We start from the raw sequence: 18,618 nt of genomic DNA, 5'->3' as shown, positions 1-18,618 counted from the left end.
CGGGCCTGTTACGGGAGCGTGGCCATGTGCAGGCGAGGCCAATCGGGGCCGCGGGGGCTTCGCGGGCGGGAGCGGGGGCGTGGCCAGTCCGAGCCACGGGGGCGGGACTGTGCTGTGGGGGCGTGGCTATGCAGGGCGGGGCCGGCGCGGGGGGTGACGCGCGGCGGGCGGGGCGGGGCGGGGCCGGTGGCGGAAGATGGCGAGGTGCGGGGCCGGGTTGTGCTGCTGCTGCGGCGACCGGGAGAGCCGCACCCCGGAGGAGCTGGTACGGCCGCCGCCCCGCGCTCCCCTAGCCGCCCCCGATCCCCGTCCCCCCCAGACTCGTGCGTGTTGGCAGAGCCCCTTCACCCCGGGTCTCGGCCTGGCCCCACCCGCCTCTGGGGAACGCCTAAGGGCGGGCGGCTGAGGCGGGCGGTGAGCGGTGCTGTAGCGCTGGGCCCGGCGCCTCAGGGCCCGGTGTCGGCACCTCACGGACGGTGTTTTCAGCCAGCGGCTCCTGGCCCAGCCTCTCATCCGATGCTCGTCCCGGCGCCATAGCCCGTTTCTGCTCGTTTTTGCTGCTGGGCCTGGCACTTCACTGCCAGTGCCGGAGCCCCGCGCTGTCCCTACCGCGGCCCGCATTCTTTGTCTGGGCCTCGCACCCTAGCCCCTGAAGCCGCTGCCCCTCGCAGCTGTAAGGGGGAGTGGTGCTGGCAGGGGCTCTCTTTAACTCCAGCACTGCCGAGTGCTCTCTTCAAAATTGTTGTCCTGTGCTCCCCTGTAACCCGTTGCTGTGATGGAAACGGGTTGTGGGTTAGGACTTTGCTGTCGGGAGCTCCTATATAGAAGGTGTGTGTTCTGGCTGAGGGACAAGCTGTAAGGTCAGACCCTGTAGCATTACCCCAAAGTAAGTGGTGATCTGATAACCCACACTCTCAATTTATAAGCCACAATGGTATAGGACTTATGTTATTTTGGGTTTGCTAGCAGTGTTCATGAACAGCTGCAGATGCATTCGTTCCCTTCATGGTTTTCCTTTCCTGCATTTGTTTGTTTTGCAGACGATCCTAGGAGAAACTCATGAAGAGGAGGATGAGATCCTTCCACGCAAAGACTATGAGGTGGGGAATTAACTAATAGCTTCTGATATTAATGTGAAAAGAACTGCAGAGAGGTTTTGATCTGTTTGAGTTTGTAACAGATTGATACTCAAAATGCATCATTGGGTTGCCTTGGCATCAGCAGAAATAGCAAGAGTTGCTGTGCTTGCAAAGAACTGTTCCTCATCTTTGTATGTTTCTGGGATAAAGCCATGTTAGTAGGTTGAATATCTGTTCTCAAGTCAGACTCTTGTTGAGAAAATTCATTTTCAGAGTTTGGTGCATTTTTCCACTTCTTCAGTGTGAGATTTACAGGCTCTGGTAGCCTTGTTTCCTGGTGACTGTAGAAATCATCTGTAGCTACTTGGTCACAGTTGCCTTTCTGCTGTCTGTTGTCATGCTGGCTCACAGCAGATCTTCCCATATATCAGATTCTCCTGCTTACAGGAGATTTTTGCTTTTTGCATCTCAATATGGTGGCCCTGAAGTATTTGGAGCAGTTGCTGTCAGTATGGGTGTCACCAGCCCAGCCTGTTACTGCTTGGCTTGAAAAGGTGAAGATGTGGATAGAACTAGTGGAGTTTTGTGAGTGTGACTGGGAAGCTATTGCTGTTAACTCCCTACTGTGATATACTGAAGAATTGATGCTGTTCGTCTGGAGAGGAGTTCCTAGCTAGTGTTCCTGTTGTAGTGAGAGGGTGAATATAAAGATCCAGTGATATCCCCTGCACTGTCCAAGTGGAGACACTTAAAGAAGTCTAAAACTGTACAGTGTGACTTCAGTATTTTAAAGATGTATAAAAATCGGTTGTGCTTCTGTTTGTTTCACTGTTTCTCTCAGCTGGGCAGTGAAATTGTTCCGTTCTTTCACTTTGTGATTTTCAGGGTCTGACTGATGGAAATGTTTAAATTAAGTTGTTTCCAGGAGTATTTTCTCCTACTGTTGTTTGCAAAATTTACTGGGGGGTAGTAATGACTTCTGTAGTCTTCAACAAGGTCTTCTAGACATAATTTTTTTTCACAACCTGTTGCGGCTGATTCTCCTAAATTGACCTTTTGGCATTTCAGAGCTTGGATTATGATCGCTGTATCAATGACCCATACTTGGAAATTTTGGAGAGCATGGACAACAAGGTAGGACCTTGTTCGTTCATTAGCTAAAATGGTGGAAATTGTCCAGAAAAACTGTGGATTGAAAGTGTTCAAAGCCTTTTTGGATGTGGCTTTGACCAGCCTGGAAGGAGAAGATGTTCCTGTCCATGGCAGGGGGGTGGAATGAGATGAGCTTTAAGGTCCCTTCCAACCCAGATTCTAATTCTGTGATTCTAAATATGTTCCACTGCAGGAAGCTTTATGGGTTTTTTCTTCTTTATGACAGAAGTTCTGTGTGTTCTCCTGGTTTCTCTATTACAAAAAAAAAAAAAAAAAAAAAAAAAAAAGTCGAGATTATAGCTCCCAGCATCTCCTGTGATCCTCAGGTTTATAGTGAGCAAGATGCTCAGTCTTTCAGTTTCCTATTTTCAGTTTGCTGTTGTCACCACCTTCTGTTGATTTATCCCTCTGGCTGTAATTGAGCTGTGGAGCCTAAAGCCACCTTCCAGAAAATCCCTGTTTCTGTGTTGCTTTTATTTTACTTTTTTTTTTTTTTTTTAATCCTCTTTCTAAACAGAAAGCCCAGAAATATGAAGCAGTGAAGTGGATGCTGGTTTTTGCTATTGGAGTCTGCACAGGACTGGTAAGGGTCATGCTGTTTGGGGAATGAGGAAAATTCAGGAGACTAAGCAGGAATAATCTAGAAGTCAATGGCTAAGGAGTAAAGAAGAGGAAACATTCTCTTTCAAGATGATGAGAGCTTAGTAGCTGGAGTTGTCTTTTGGGAATTACAGCGTGTTGTTATAGACTGTTTTTCAGGGAGCCTTTTTTTTCTTTCAGAATTTACTGTGTTTTCTTTGTAAGGTAGTCTGGCAAATATTTTAGTTTTGCATGCAGGAAAACTTGTCCAAAGCAAAGACTTAATAAGAAAAGATGCCAGTTTATGGCTGAACTGTGAAAATTAGCTGAGCTGACTATGCCTCAATTAAACACCAGTTTTCTTCTGGTACCCTTAAGTATGTTGAGGGTGTTAAAAATGCCTCCAGAGTAGTACTTTAATGGGTACTGATCAGATGCAGAAATGCATCTCTTCAGGAATAATTCTAGGATGGATCTGTCCTGGGGAGAGAGAGGGAAGAAATCAGCGTTTCCAAAGCTGCTTTGCTCTGAATAAGCAAATGAAGATGTCTTCTTCATCTTCTGTTCTCCCCTGTGTACATATTTCTGGTAGGACTAACTAGAGGGTGGTCTTTATTATTTATATGTAGTAATTCCTGATGGCAATTCTGTCTTCTTTTTCCCAGGTGGGCCTCTTTGTGGATTTCTTTGTGCGGCTCTTTACCCAGCTCAAGTTTCGGGTGGTACAAAGCTGTATCTTTTACCTTGGGCCTTGTTAGACTCAAGTGACCTTTTCCATTCTGTTCCCATGTTTTGCTAAGAGCAGCTGACTCTCACACTTCTGCCTTTGGTCATATTGTTCATGATTAAGCGAGTTTTCAACTTGCTTATGTGATTCAGCCCTTGAAACCAAGAAATGTTTCCAGTATCAGGTACATAAGCAGAGACTGAAAATTTAGTGGTTTCCCTTCCTCATAATTCAGTGTTGAGCTTTGAAAAGGAAGTCTGGCTTCCTGACAGTTGTTAGGTGCTCTGGCTGGATTAGGAAGCACAGGCTTGGCTCTTGATGCCAGTCAGAGGCCCAGGTATTACCAAGTGATTGTGTCTTGGTGTGGGGAACGTTGTTTTCCTTGACCATCCCTACAGCGGTGGAAGAATGCACTGAGAAAGGCTGCCTTGCGCTGTCCTTGCTGGAGCTGCTGGGGTTCAACCTCACCTTTGTTTTTCTTGCCAGTCTTCTGGTCCTGATCCAAGTAAGACTTTGGTCCATTGCTGCTTCTTACACAACCTTCCTTTCCTCTCACACAGGTCCTTGATATGAAATACCCTTGCTAGAAGCACTTTCTGCCCCAAAACCATCATACTAGCTTCACAGTGCTGTTTGATTTAGCTAAGCAGGGTCTCTTGGTCCCTTGCTTTCTGATGAGATGTTGTTGGTCAGGTATGAAATTAGTGCACCATAGTGTCAGTGTTGCTTTTCTGCAGCCTGTAGCAGCTGGGTCAGGAATTCCTGAAATTAAGTGCTACCTCAATGGGGTGAAGGTTCCAGGCGTTGTGCGACTGCGGACAGTGGTGTGCAAAGCTATGGGAGTGCTCTTCAGTGTGGCAGGAGGTAAGGAGGGCTCTGGCGTGTTGATCTTTCTGGGGGAAGGAGTCACTGAAGGGGAAAAAATGCTGTCTCTGCTTACATAGGGCACAGAAGGCCCTGTCTTTCCAGTAGAATAATTTTGGTGGCTTGGAGCAGAGTCATGAGCCTTGAGTGCATTTATAGAGTAGAGAATAAACAGAAGGATCAGGGCTATCAGGGAAAAAGGTGGTTTTCTGAGTGGACTAGTCAGATGTGACTCTTTGTGGCACAAGAGAGAGACCTGAGAATGTTCCAGGACACATTGTCAGGAGCCGGAAGGCAGCAGGGCAGAATAACCTGGAGAGTTCAGAGTCCTTGTAACAGTTGTTTTTCAATTATTCCACCCACTTGGAGTGCAAAATCTGTGCAAGTCTTCACAAACATTTGGGGTTGTTGAGGGAGGAGGGTGTTGGCACCTCCCTGTGAGGAGCTACAGGCTTGGCACAGAGAGCTGTGCCATGGCATGGGAGTGGTGAGCTGATCTCTTCTGGCATTGTCAGCAAGGGAGGGTGGCAGTGGGGAAAGTGTGTTGCCTCATGAGCCCTGTTTTTCCAGGTCTTTTTGTTGGGAAAGAGGGTCCAATGATTCACAGCGGTGCTGTCGTGGGTGCGGGCTTGCCACAGGTTAGTGCTGGCCTGAGTCACTGTCCTGGTCATGGCACTGTTTTGTAAGAGTAAGTTTCTATCTCCTATGTTTCTAAATCTTTACTTTGTTTGTAGTTCCAGAGCATCTCTTTGAGGAAGATCCAATTTAACTTTCCCTATTTCCGCAGTGACAGGTACTGTACCCAGGATGTGAAGGAGGGGAGAGGAGGATGAGTGAGCAGACTTCCTTGCAAGAATGGTGGTGGGCTGGGGTGCACCAGTCAGTTGTTCTATCAGTTTCTTTCTAGAGTCCTGCAGTTTCATTCTGCAGCAAGACAACACCAGGATGTCACTCTTCCAAGCTCCTCTGGTCTCCATGTTCATAGATGTTCTCTTGTGCTGCTCAGCAGATCTCTACCCATTCAAACCTTTAATGTGGATGGTTGAATGGCTTCATTGTTGGGAACAAGCTCAGTTACTCACCCGTTATGATTAGGATATACTACAGAGAAGGCTAGGTCACCTGAATGTGAACAAATTCTTGCCTTTTCCTCTCTGTAATTCTTTCAAGTGATGTTGGAGTCCGTGGTTTGGGATGGTTCCTCACACACTGGGCAGTTGTGGGCTACCAGAATTTTGATCTGTGTTCGTGCCCTACAGAAAGAGCACAATGCTGCAGCTTAATGAACAAATGGTGGTGTCTGCCATGGCCAGCTTTGCGCCCAGCTCTCACTCCTGAATCCCTGGAATATATCCATACATGGGGATGATCTCTTACTTTTCAGAACCTAAGCATCTCCAGAGCTCTAATTTGCTAAACTGAGATTGTTTTTCTCTTCATTTCAGGGATAAAAGGGATTTTGTATCTGCCGGAGCAGCTGCAGGGGTTGCAGCTGCCTTTGGAGCCCCAATTGGAGGCACTCTTTTTAGTTTGGAAGAAGGTTCCTCCTTCTGGAACCAGGGACTTACATGGAAAGTGGTGAGTGATGACTCTGACTCTTCATGTGTGTTTCTTCCTTGAGACGAGGGCTCCCCTTGGGAGAGCTTGTCCATTGAGGGTGTTCAGATTATCGTATCTTTTCCTGAGCTCTCTTGGCAGGAGGGAGGTTGCCTGCTCTATCAGTTCTCCAGAACTACTAGAGATCAAGGGCAGAGATGAGCCTGGTATTATCTGGAGCTGTGGGACAGCTTTAGGCAGCAGATTTAGTGTACCTGGGAGAGAGGGCTTTTGTGCTTGGGCTCTCTGCAGTCTGATCCCTTCCCCAGTCAGTTCCTTTTCCCAGGCATAAGTCTCAAGGAAGAACTGACTGTGCCAATCTTAATTTTGGGAACCTTTGCTTCCCCTCCTTTTTTTTTTTTTTTGTCCTACTTCCACAGCTTTTCTGTTCCATGGCTGCCACCTTCACCCTAAATTTTTTCCGCTCTGGGATTCAGTTTGGAAGCTGGGGGTCTTTCCAGCTCCCTGGGCTACTGAACTTTGGGGAGTTTAAGGTAAGATTTATTGTTATTTCCGCACTCTCCAATCTCTTGTTAGTCCTGTGTTTCTGTCTGTTAGTTTGGAGGTTTCTTTTGACGTGCTTGTATTTCAGTGGAAGGCACTTGGTACTTAGCTGCAATACACTGATATCCTCTGACAGAATTGTTCCTCTTTGGTCTTAGCTGCTCTAAATCTCCAGCTGTGGAGACAGAAGTGTTGGTAGGAAATTGCAGCAACTACTGTAATGCTTTTTTTTTACACTTTTCTGTACAGTGCTCTGAATCTGATAAGAAATGCCACCTCTGGACAGCTGTGGACTTGGGCTTCTTCATTCTGATGGGGATTGTAGGAGGCCTTCTTGGAGCCACCTTTAACTGCCTGAACAAGAGACTTGCCAAGTACCGCATGCGCAATGTGCATCCCAAGCCAAAGCTGGTCAGGTATATGTGCTCTCTTGAGTTTGTGCAGGGATCTCTGCTCCCAAAGCAAAAGCATCAGCCTAGAAGACCCAGTGAGCAGGACTGGAGGAAATCCCAGACTGGGTATTTAAAAAATCGCAAAATGAAGCCTCCACAGAACTAAAAAGTGAACACCAGAAACCAAATGTTACAGTCCCTGTAATTTCTTGATGACTCAGAGAGACAGAGAAAATTGTAATCCCTCTTGTAAGGGCAGTGAAGGGAGCTCTTTATCATAAAGGCTGAACAAACCCGAGCTTTGTCTCCATGCAGGATTTTTTTGTGTCCTTGTCCAAACTGATGTGGAAGGAATAGCTGATCTCGCTTTTTTTTTTTTTTAATTTGTGTTGGTTTATTAAATCCACAATATCTGTGCTATTTAGGGAGGGAACTGCTGTGTTATTCTGAAAGTAGCTGTTTGTTTGCTCTAGACAGCTCCTAAACACAAAACCCAGGTTTAAAAAGCAAAAGAAGTGTATTTCAGCAGTTAGAAAAGAGATTGAGAGACTGTACATCACCCTGCCCAGTCCTATCTACCCTTTTTCCCTGTAAGGATGTACAGAACATTGCTTCCATGTGAACAGCCTCCTTACTGAACCCTGGGGCTTTTCATGTGTGACTGCTATGTGTTCTCTGGCCAGAAGTAGCTTCTTTTTGGGGCAAGCAATTAAAAAGGGGAGCTAAGGCAATCCCTGGGAACCAAGTCATAATTCAACTTGATTTGCAGCATCCCTTGTTCTGATGCTAAGCTATGGTGACTGCTGCTTCTCGCAGCCTTATCAAAGTCATGTGCAGAGCTGGGACTAGGTTACATTGCTGAGTGTGGCATCAGTGTATGGTTTCTGTTGTGTCTTTCAGAGTCTTGGAGAGCTTGCTTGTGTCATTAACCACCACCGTCGTGGTCTTTTTAGCCTCCATGGTTCTGGGGGAATGCCGGCAGATGTCTTCCAGCAGGCACAGTGGCAATGACACCCTGAGCCTGCAGGTGAGGGATTCTTATGTGAAGATTATATTCTCTGTCACATTGTTCACCCTGCAGAGTAGCACAGGCATGTAATGAGCTTTTGACAGTGTGCAGTACATAACAGAACTGCAGTGAGAGCCTGTGGAGGGTTGCAGGAGCTTGGGTTAATAATGAAAGCTACATTGTGCTTTTGTACAAAGCAACTCGGGCTCTGAGTCAAGGAGCCCATTGATGTTGTAGGCCCTATCTCTGCTACTGATGTTTGGTCTGAACTTCCCAAAGGGTGGCTAACTGTAACAGAAGTGTTATTCCCATTCTGCCCAAAGGCTAATGTAGGAGACAGTCAAATTTAACCCTTTATGTCTTTCGTGTCCTGCATTAGGATATATCAGAGGATGTAAATTCAAGCATCAAAACCTTTTTTTGCCCAAATGAAACGTACAATGACATGGCCACACTCTTCTTCAACCCTCAGGAGTCAGCTATCCTGCAGCTCTTCCACCAGGATGGTGAGTAGTTAGGAGACTGCCTCATCCCATGCTTAAGCTTCAGAGCTTCATCTTACCTGGAACAGCCTTGTCATAAGCACCACAAGGCTAGGAGCTTCTTCAGGCCTTCATGGCTCTGGAGGACTGCTAGTACAACTGGTGAAAGTCTCCTTGATGGGAAGGCCTGCTTTTCCTCTCTTTTCACTTACTCATTGTCTGCATGTATGTTTGGACTGGGAGATTTGGTAGCTGTTGGGAGATGAGCCTGCTGTGAGCTGAGGGGTGGATGGTGCAATACTCTATCTTGGACAGATCTGTGCCCCTTTAGTCATGATTCTTCTTGTGTTACAGGTACTTTCAGCCCAGTCACCCTGTCCCTGTTCTTCCTTCTCTATTTCTTACTCTCCTGCTGGACATATGGGATCTCTGTGCCCAGTGGTCTGTTTGTACCATCACTGCTTTGTGGGGCTGCCTTCGGACGCCTTGTCGCCAACCTCCTCAAAAGGTGCATCAAGTGTGTGTGTGAGGGATGTGCTGCAGGTGCACCATGAGCTCTCAGGCAGGTTTTTCTAATCTGAAGGCTCTGTGGTTTGCTCTAGTTACATTGGCCTGGATCACATCTACTCAGGAACCTTTGCTCTGATTGGGGCAGCAGCATTCCTGGGAGGAGTGGTCCGCATGACCATCAGCCTGACTGTCATCCTCATTGAGTCCACCAATGAGATCACCTATGGACTCCCCATAATGATCACTCTCATGGTGAGTGCAGGGCCTTAGCTCTGGCTTTCTGCAGACTGCTTGAACATGTGCTGGCCCTGAATCTTTGTTACTCCAGGGCTGTCATAAGCCAAGGAGTCTTGTACTTGGAGCAACAACTCAGTAGACCTTCTGTTTGCTATGCAGGTAGCCAAGTGGACAGGAGACTTTTTCAACAAAGGCATCTATGACATCCATGTGAACTTGCGAGGAGTCCCTCTTCTGGAGTGGGAAACAGGGGTGGAAATGGATAAGTAAGGATGCTCCTCATAGCCAGGCTGTGGGTTAGAGTTTGTGGTGGGGGTTCTTGCTCAGAAATGCTTTAATGCGGGGGGATGGTGTTTCATCTCCAACAAACCTGGTTGCTTTGAGGAGCAACTGTGAGGGCTGCTGTGAAAGGAGTTGTGCACCAGGCCTGCGGCAGGAAAGAGATGCTGAAGCCCTTTCTGAGGGGGTGGATGGATGGAAATCTGCAGGATGGATTTGGGAGGTTCATCAAGAACTCTGTGAAACATTCCATCTGACTTTGCTTCTTATGGAGTGTCATCTTCTTCCCACCTGTTGTCTCTTCCCAGCAGTGTTTAAAAACTTCCTTTATTTTAAGTTGGAACATTCTACCTTTCCTCTAGTGCATCACTGATACAATGTTCTGTTATAAAAAAAAAAATCAATTGTGCCATCACTGCTGATACCACAATGAAGGTGAGCACACAGGTGCAAGAAGCTAGCAGAACTTAACTGCAGCAGACTCCTTCAGGATCTTGTTTAGGGACTGGTTTGTTTCCATGTTTGTTCATCGCCAGCCTTCTGTCACTGACACGCATGCAGCAATCTTGGATTTCTGTTTCTTCAGACTACGAGCCAGTGACATCATGGAACCCAACTTGACATACGTGTACCCGCACACCCGGATTCAGTCCCTTGTTAGCATCCTGCGCACAACTGTCCATCATGCCTTCCCTGTGGTGACAGAGAATCGGGGCAATGAGAGGGAGTTCATGAAAGGCAATCAACTAATAAGTAACAACATCAAATTCAAGGTAAAGAGTTGCTCGTTTGATAGGTTGAAGAGTAGAGAGCTTTGTTTTGCATATGAAATGGCCTTGCTTTAGTTATTTAGGCTTTTGGGCAGAATTCAGGTCAGAGATAAGCACCTACTGCAATACAAAATTTTTAAGAACTCCATTTCATTCCATGCAGAGCGGGCTGTATTCCTGGAGGCAAAAGTTAAGAGGACAAAGTAATCTTTAGGATAGACATGGAAAAGTTTGGATTTGTTATTATATTGCAGTCCTATTGGCTATTCTTAGAAGTCCTGCAGCAGCAGTGGCTAATGAACATGTTACGTGGTGGCACAAAGCTATGATCAAGTATTTCATAGTCACTCTTGGATAACTGTTGACTTGCTTAGTGAGTATCTGAAAATCGTTGTATCCAGAAATCCAGCATCCTCACCCGAGCTGGAGAGCAGCGCAAGCGTAGCCAGTCCATGAAATCCTACCCTTCGAGTGAGCTGCGTAACATGTGTGATGAGCACATAGCCACAGAGGAGCCTCCTGAAAAGGAGGATCTGCTGCAACAAATGCTGGAGAGAAGGTGAGATCCTGGTAGGCACAAACATAGGGAAACAGGGTTTTTCCATGTGTTGAGATGTGTTATAGAGAATGCTTCATACAGGTTCTGTCATTCCATATGTCAGCAGAAACAGTGCTGGTGTCCATGTTCTAGAAGTGATTTGTCAGGTGTCAGGAGCCAGTGCTCTGGCTCACACCTGTGACCGAGTCCCAGGCAAGTGGATTATGTCCAACCTCTTAAATTTCCTTCAAACACCTACACAAATATATTTCCTGGAGAGGATGGAGTACCTGGGAAGATCTCTGCAGAAATCGATGTCCTCTTGTCTGCAAAAATATGAGTGATCTGGAAAGCTCACTTTTCCTAGGTAATGACCTGGTGCCACGATACTGATCCCACCTTTCTGGTAAATGGCCTGAGTCACCAGGCTTGCGTTGCTGTTGCTTCCAAGCAGAAGGCCAGTCTAGTGAATCATTTTCTAAGTTAGTGATTGTGACTTTCATGAGTGGCATCCTGACCCTGACATTTTGCCAGATGCTTTAGCATTTATTAGAATCTGAATAATTTGGCACTGAAAATTGCTTTAATAGCAAGTGATTTGAAATTGAGTTAGGAGACTGTCCCATTCTGCTGCTCTGACCACATAATGGCTCTTGACCCCTTTCTCCTATTTTGTTTTGTGAAGACTTGCTTGTCCCTAGCAAGAGCCCCTGAAATGTTCAGGAGAAGGTTGCAAAGAGCTGAAATAGCTGCTCTTTTGGGAGTTGGGGTATGTGAAGCTTGTAACACATGGTGTTAAATCCATCACAGATACACTCCTTACCCCAACCTGTACCCTGACCAGTCTCCCAGTGAGGAGTGGACCATGGAGGAACGCTTCAGACCCTTGACCTTCCATGGCTTGATCTTGCGCTCACAGCTGGTCACCCTTCTTGACCGGGGGGTTTGCTACTCCGAGAGCCAGTCGGTGAGTCTTCAGGTTCAGGAATTGCAGCATAGACATCCCTGCCTCCTCAGCTGAGGAGGTTGGGAACAATATTCATGGGCTGTCAAAAAGAATTTACCTATTTTTACACTTTAAGGAATGCATGTGTGTTTTAAAAGTTGCAGACAGGTAATGTGAGTTCTCCCTTGCAGCTCTTAGAGTAAAGAAAGTTGAATTTCTGTTTAAGTATCCCCAGGAAAAGGACAGCCACTGTTTACAAAGTCATCCAGCAGACCTGTTCGTTGCATAACGATGTCATCCTGTCAGAACTGGAGAATAGAGGGCAGATATTAAATGCAAATAGAGCACCCAGCTGTATATACTGTGTGTTCTACTGCTGTGTGTTGAGGTCTCACAAGAACAACGTCAGCTGTGTCACTGAGATCAGTGAGAGTATCTGAGGCCCAGCTCCTATAAGGCTGATTTCCTGCTGCCCTCCAATGTCAAGTGTAGATTAGTCAGAAGTTGGGGAGCAGGTCCATTCTGTGTCAGCTAAAGGCCTGCATAGGTTTGGGTAACAGCACCTCTGCAGAAGGTGGATGTGTGGGTGTGGGAGAAGGAGATCTGGGGGAGCAATTGCAGGGCATGGTTTCCTGTGCTGCTTGCAGCCCCTGTGTTGTCCGGAATGGTGACACATGGGTTCACTGGGGTTTGTTTTAATTGCAGAGTGCAAGTCAGCCCCGTCTGTCCCACGCAGAGATGTCAGAGGATTATCCCCGCTATCCAGATATCCATGATCTGGACCTCACACTGCTGAACCCTCGTATGATAGTGGTAAGATATGCACTGCAGTGTGACAGTGTCTCCTGATACATATTCACGATTGTCCAAAGCCTTTAAAAAACATTGAGAGCATGCTTAATACACCCTTTGGTGCAGTGACCAGCATCCTGTGCTCCTTAAACACTCGGCCTTCTCTGCATGTGGAAATCCCCTGCTATGAGGTAACAATGTCTATTGTTGCTTTACTTCTAGAATAAGGTGTTGCCTGTCCAGTTCAACTTCCCAACAAACCAAATGAAAATAATGTCATATTTGTGCAGAAATAGAAGATGATCCCAGTCAAATACCCTGTCCAGGCATCAGTGCCATGGAGGACTTGTAAGAATTGCTGGTTGGTGATTCCTAGAGACAGTGAAAATGCCTCTTGTAAATAACATGATTGTTTTTCTTTCTTAGGATGTCACCCCATACATGAACCCATCACCCTTTACTGTCTCTCCAAATACTCATGTGTCACAAGTCTTCAACCTGTTCAGGACAATGGGACTCAGGCATTTACCAGTTGTAAATGCAGTTGGAGAGGTGAGTCCTTGTCTTTTCTTAGCTGAGCAAGGAGGCCACAGTGTTTGTGCAACATTTTCCATCTTTGATACAATTAGGATCTCTTCTAACATCAAACAGAAATGCTTTACAGAGATCAGAATGTGATCTTTTTAGGGCCCTGAAGGCTTGTTGATTACTGTGACTTTGTTGCCATCTTTTGTGTCCCAGCCTGCTTCCCCTTTACCTGCAAAGAGCAGGATGTGCATCTCTCCTGTTTCAGGTGTGCAGCCTGTAGAACTGTCCCATTCTTGTATCTATTGAGAGGCCTTGAGCTCATCAGAGGCCACTAATTTACCTTTCCTTTCACAGCTTTATTCAAGGCCAAGAGCAAAATTTCCTATATGTTGGGGCAAGAGGTTTGTCTGTAGGAACAGAATTGTATTCTGTTCCTACTCACAGGAGCAGCAAAGCAAAGGACTGTTTAAATGGTTTGTGCGTGACTCACTGTCCTTGTCTCTTTGCCATCTACAATGCTCAGGAACTGTCGGTAGATGTCAGCAACTTCCTATAACCACAATGAGAAGCTGTTTCCTTTAAGCCTGACCGGGTCTGTGTGAGGCAGCACTGCTTTTTCTGCCTTGGGGTTCCCCGTAGTTACTCTGCAGAGCCTGTGAGTTGCAAACAAGAGATGTTGGCTTGTTCCATTTTAGTACAAGATGCTCTTGCAGTACTAGAGAACAGCCTAGTTCTAAACTCTTTCAGTATGTAAAATCAGTGAGGTGTTTCATGAGCTGAAATGTGGACAGCAGGCTGGGAGAGAGTCCCTTTTGTCACCTGCCAGTGTGCAGTCACCTCTTAGCTAGTCTTGACCATTTCTCTGTTTTGGCCTATAGAGCTTCCTTGAATGTATCTGATAGGAGCTATCTGAAGTCATGCCCTGTGGAATACCAGAAATGTCTTGAATGAAGCCATAAAAGACAGCTTTGTTATTTCTAATTGCAGTTTTCACTTCCCGAAGGATTTAGTTACATCCTTATGCCATCTGACACAGAAAGGATTTCTCTTCCTAGGCAGGGGGTCCTGCTGGTTCCACCACAGCAATGGTTAAACTGTTTGTTCGGGTAGTTAAATCAGCATTCTTGCCTGGAGAGTAAGTGTTGGGAGAGGGAGGGATGTTGTTTGAACTTGAATCCACTCTAACTCAGCACTGGCCAAGAACTGCTTTCAGGTTTCCTCCTTTTGGGGTGTTGAAAAGAATGACCACTCTGTTGTGGATGTCTCTTAGTGGCTCATCTCTGATACCGACTTGTATCTTTTCTTCCTCTTTTCTTCCTGTTTAAGGTTGTTGGGATAATCACTCGGCACAACCTGACCCATGAATTCCTGCAGGCAAGACTGAGACAACACTATCAGACCATTTGATGCCCCTGCCCCATTGTCAGTGTGGCTTCCTCCCTCCTCCAAGCCTGCACACACGCTCGCATTCTGCTTGGACCCCACAAGGCCCAAGACTTGCCGTTTGGCTTCTCACATGCATATCAAGCCTGGGGAACTGGAAAACATCTTGCTAGCCAGAGAATTAGAGGAGCTGCCTGAGCCCAGAGCTGTTGATTGGCCTCCGGCACTTGGTTTGACAACTCTTGATCCAGGTGTTTCCTTCCCCTGTCCCCCAGTTATCTCTTTCCATCAGATGTTGTCCTAACACTGTGTGTTCTGCCGTTTTGTTTTGGGGTTTTCTTAAGAGTTGGAAAAAAGAACCATTGCCACTATGTCCTGGGCAAAGAACTGCAGCATCTTTCCCTTCCTCCTGTATGACTGCCTTTTCCTCTTCCTCCCTTGTTTCTGCAACTGTTGCCTTATTTTTGTGAGAAGGGGGTTGCTGTCACAGCTTAGAGGAGATACTGAAGTTTGCAGAGACCAAATAGCTGCTCTGGAGGATGGTTTTTTGCAAAAGCAGTATTAAAAAATCCAGCATTTTGGAAATATACCGCTCTTTGCAAGTGTTCCCCTTTGCCTGTGTTTTTTCACTGTCTTCATTTGTTCTTAATTTCTTTCCTTCTTCCATGAGGAAATGTTTCTGCTGTGATGTTTTTGACAGCAGATGACTTTTGAGAGCAGCTCAGCAGATTTGGAGTTCAAAATGGTTACATTTCAGTTACTGTTTGGGTTTATGAATATATTTATATATGTTTATAAATATGTTTGCAAAGCATCTCAGAGAAGGGAGATCTCTTTCCTGTTAGCTGTTGCTATTATCTCCCTGTAAGAGACTCTTCTAAGGTGCTTGGTGGCACTCCACTTTGACATTCCTGCATTTCTTGGCATTTGTAGGCACTTTGTCCTTGCACTGCTCAAACAGTGAGAGCCTGGGGCACCTTTCCAGCTGGAGTCAGAGACCAGGGAACCTCCAGTGCTTTCTGGAGGCAAATAGAACTGAGGGTCTTTGGACTTGGTTGAATTATCTCTGTGTCATGAGAGGAGCTGCTGTAGTTTCAGGCTGCCATAAGGAGGGATACTTGGTGCTGGTAACTTAGGTAGGATCTGCTGCAGGTGATAAGTGGGGCTGTCTGTGCTCTAAAAATGCTTGGGATAATGTTTGCAACTGCAACAATCTGTGAGGGTAAAATCAGCACTTAGGAGCCAGTTGCAGCCAGTTCAGTGCTTTAGCAGGTACCATCCTGGCCAGCACCTGTATTGTTCCAGCAGGCACCTGCCCTCCTGAGTTCTCTGTGCAGATAACCCTCAGTGGGAAGCCAGTGCTGTGCCTCAGGGACTGCAGAACTGATTGGCTTGATAAAGCACAGAGCATTCTCTCAGCCAAGAGACTGGGCCAAGTTACATGGGGAATGTATTCCAGAAAAGCTTCTATACAGCCTCTGAGCCCTCCAGTTAACCTGTTGTCTGCCATAAGGAGCTAGCTAGGTGGGAGCTGGGGCAGAAGGAAGGCAGACTTTGTTGATTTGCTGTATTTCCTTAAAACATAGGAGTTGGCATCAGCTACTACTCTTGATTGGCGAGTTCTTTCCCTGTAAGTAGAGAAAGGATGTTTGTTCTGTCTGGGTAGTCTCTGCAGGTGATGTCTAAAATGCCTGTGCTCCCTGAGCTCTGAGCTATCCCAAGAAACTTGCAGCACCCTTTTGCACTCCCTGAAGCTGGACTCTTAAGTTTGAAATATGCTTATGTTAGGCTACCTTTCATTCAAAGGATTTGTGCTCCTGGGTAGTTACAAATCACAGGAATCCTGGTTTTGTGGGATTTCAGATCACTCAAATGTGGAATTGGCAATCCTGTACTGTTAGAGCACCTGTCAAGAATGTCCTGTGTCTCTCCATGACAAATGTTTTTCCTCCTGCTCATGTTGAGTGTGTATGGAAGGGAAGGTTCCCTCTGTTCCTGCACATGAATAGGGCTCCTTAGGTCGTTTGCCTTGAGCTGGTCCTGTTTTATTTCTGTACACAAACAGCAGGATATTTTGCTGCAGGATGTCTTTGTCATTGCTGCTGAGGCTGGAGTTGGGAAATCCAGACAAGTTCGGCTGGAGAATCTCATCAAGGTTTTTCTGAGCACCAGATGCTTCCCCATGAGAAGGCACCTTGCTTTCAACCTGTTGGCAGCACTGGCTGCTCTGCCTCGGCATCTTATTCAAGTGTTTCAGCTAGAGAACACACCCTTCCATTCTTTCAGTAAAGAAGTTTTCAATGAGGATGGTGGGTGACCCTGTCAGCTGCTTTAAAGGGAAATCTCAGCATGCAGTTACTGTTCTGTAGACTGCAGAAAAGGAATTACAAGTTCACCTGACATTTGAAGATGCAGCATTTCCCTTCTGATGAGGACTGATGCCAAGGTACTTGTGTTGAATCAGTCTTGTTTTCACACTTTAGTTACTTAATTCCCTTCTTAAAGCACACTTACTGCTTCTACCCTGGCTCTAGTTGCTTAGTGATTTACCAAGAGACTCACTCTAACCTAGGTGCCTGTAACATTTTAACAGAGCACCACTAAGGGAAAAATAATCCAGAACTGGATTAGTTCTGATGGCAAGGTTAGGGGGTTAGTCTGGAACCTTCTTCCTTGCCTCATGGTTTCCTGTGCAGTGTTAATTATGCCATTTTGAATTATTAATTATTGTGAGCCATTCCAATGGTAGCAACTCACCTTTCCATTTTTTTTTTTGCACTGTTTTTTGTTATGAAGTGATGTAAGCTAATTCCATGGTGTGTGTATATAAATTGTATTTTTTTTTTAATTTGTACGAATATATTTTTGTTTGAACTATGGCACTTGGGAAGTATTCATGTAACTGTAACATGTCTGAGAGTAAAATGTTTGTGTGTCTCCTTCAGCACTTTCAAGACCTTTTGATGTTTCTAGTAGTATTTTATTTTTGCCCTTTTGATGTTTCTAGTATTGTTTTGTTTTTGCCCTTTATGAAAATAAAACTAGTAGAACATGGCAACATCCAAGAGCATGATTTGAGGTAGTTGGGTAGTTGCTATTTATGAGCTGTCTGGATCTAACAGTTTGTGCAGAAGGTGCTCTTAGACTAGGCAGAGGGGAATGGCTGTGATCCTTTAGGTTGTGACCACTGTAGTTCTACATTCTCTCACAACAGCTGTTTCAAAGGAGAGAATTGCCATGTTTGATAGGTAGCTAAATTGTGCACATTGTGCTGCTTTTCTTACCTGAGAACTCACCTTCCTCCCAGTAAGTTAATGACGGAAGTTTAGAGTACAATGTGACACCTCTTGTTTTATAGCTGGCTTCTCCAGGGTGTGAAAGATGTTAATTTCATCTTTAATGTTTATTCAGTTTGTGGCTATCTTTCCTACTTTGTCCTGCCGTCTGCCTTACAGAAAAGAATTTATCACATTTTTTGAGCTTTCATCACATGCCTACAAGCCAAACATGTAAGTACAGTCTTTGTGCACTGTAGAAATATGTGACCCAAAAAGCTCACTGCCTTTCTGTGTCTGTGGATCAGGGGCTGTGTTGTACAGGATGCACATAGTAACTCTCTGAGGCACTCTAGCACAGAGTTAGCCAGCAACTTGTCTGGCTCCTGCCCTCTGGCACTCCCTTGGTGGGTATGTAATGCCAAGGAAAGCCTGAGATAGGTAAAACCATCTCTTGGGAGGGAATGGCGGAAAATCTGGTTTGGGGAGCTAAACAAGTGCCACAGTGGTCTTAACTAAGCAAGGAATAGGAAGGATACATAGCAAGGGTAGGAAGGAGTCATCAGGAGAAAGGACTGGGCAACTCTGCTTCAGCTCTCTTCTGCCTTTGATCATAAATGCAGGAGGGAATGGGAGAGGTTTATAGACTCATTGAATCCAACCATGTGTCACTGTCCCTGTAACGGCACACTGGGGCTCTAGCAGAAAAATTTAGTGGTGTTCAGTGAGGTTATTACTATTTTTTAAATTTTTGCTTTGCTAGCAGGATACAAGCTGCCTCTTCAGTGTATGTGCATTCCCATACAGGCATGTACATTCCCATACAGGCAAGGGCATTCCTAGGTGTGCATCGTGCAACATGCACTGGAAGGAACAGAGGATGTCTGCCCAGAGCTTTGTCTGTGCAGGGATGTAGGGAGAGAGTGAAGCTGCTCTTCTTGTCCAGGGCGCTGAAGGGCTTTCCAGCGGTGGTGGG

General features: G+C 45.9%; 1 protein-coding gene across 2 annotated transcripts; it reads left to right on the top strand.

Moving 5' to 3' along the window:
- Positions 1-162: 162 nt before the first annotated feature.
- On the top strand, positions 163-17,427 carry CLCN6 (chloride voltage-gated channel 6). 2 transcript variants are annotated; one of them, XM_048326129.1, is made up of 23 exons: positions 163-265; positions 1,041-1,100; positions 2,148-2,213; positions 2,749-2,814; positions 3,476-3,542; positions 3,936-4,042; positions 4,275-4,401; positions 4,972-5,039; positions 5,136-5,194; positions 5,847-5,979; positions 6,378-6,491; positions 6,751-6,917; positions 7,794-7,920; positions 8,282-8,408; positions 8,739-8,892; positions 8,987-9,146; positions 9,291-9,397; positions 9,997-10,183; positions 10,582-10,739; positions 11,529-11,685; positions 12,370-12,477; positions 12,883-13,008; positions 14,311-17,427. In XM_048326129.1, exons 1-23 carry the CDS (start codon positions 197-199, stop codon positions 14,389-14,391), a joined length of 2,595 nt encoding a protein of 864 aa, XP_048182086.1. In that variant the 5' UTR covers positions 163-196; the 3' UTR covers positions 14,392-17,427. The 2 variants fall into 2 exon arrangements, with proteins under 2 accessions (XP_048182086.1, XP_048182087.1); XM_048326130.1 differs by lacking the exon at positions 163-265 and adding an exon at positions 436-828.
- Positions 17,428-18,618: the final 1,191 nt, after the last annotated feature.

This window comes from Corvus hawaiiensis, chromosome 22 (assembly GCF_020740725.1).
Source record: "Corvus hawaiiensis isolate bCorHaw1 chromosome 22, bCorHaw1.pri.cur, whole genome shotgun sequence".
In the NCBI taxonomy this organism is placed as follows: domain Eukaryota; kingdom Metazoa; phylum Chordata; class Aves; order Passeriformes; family Corvidae; genus Corvus; species Corvus hawaiiensis.
This window is presented reverse-complemented; position numbering and strand designations above follow the sequence as displayed.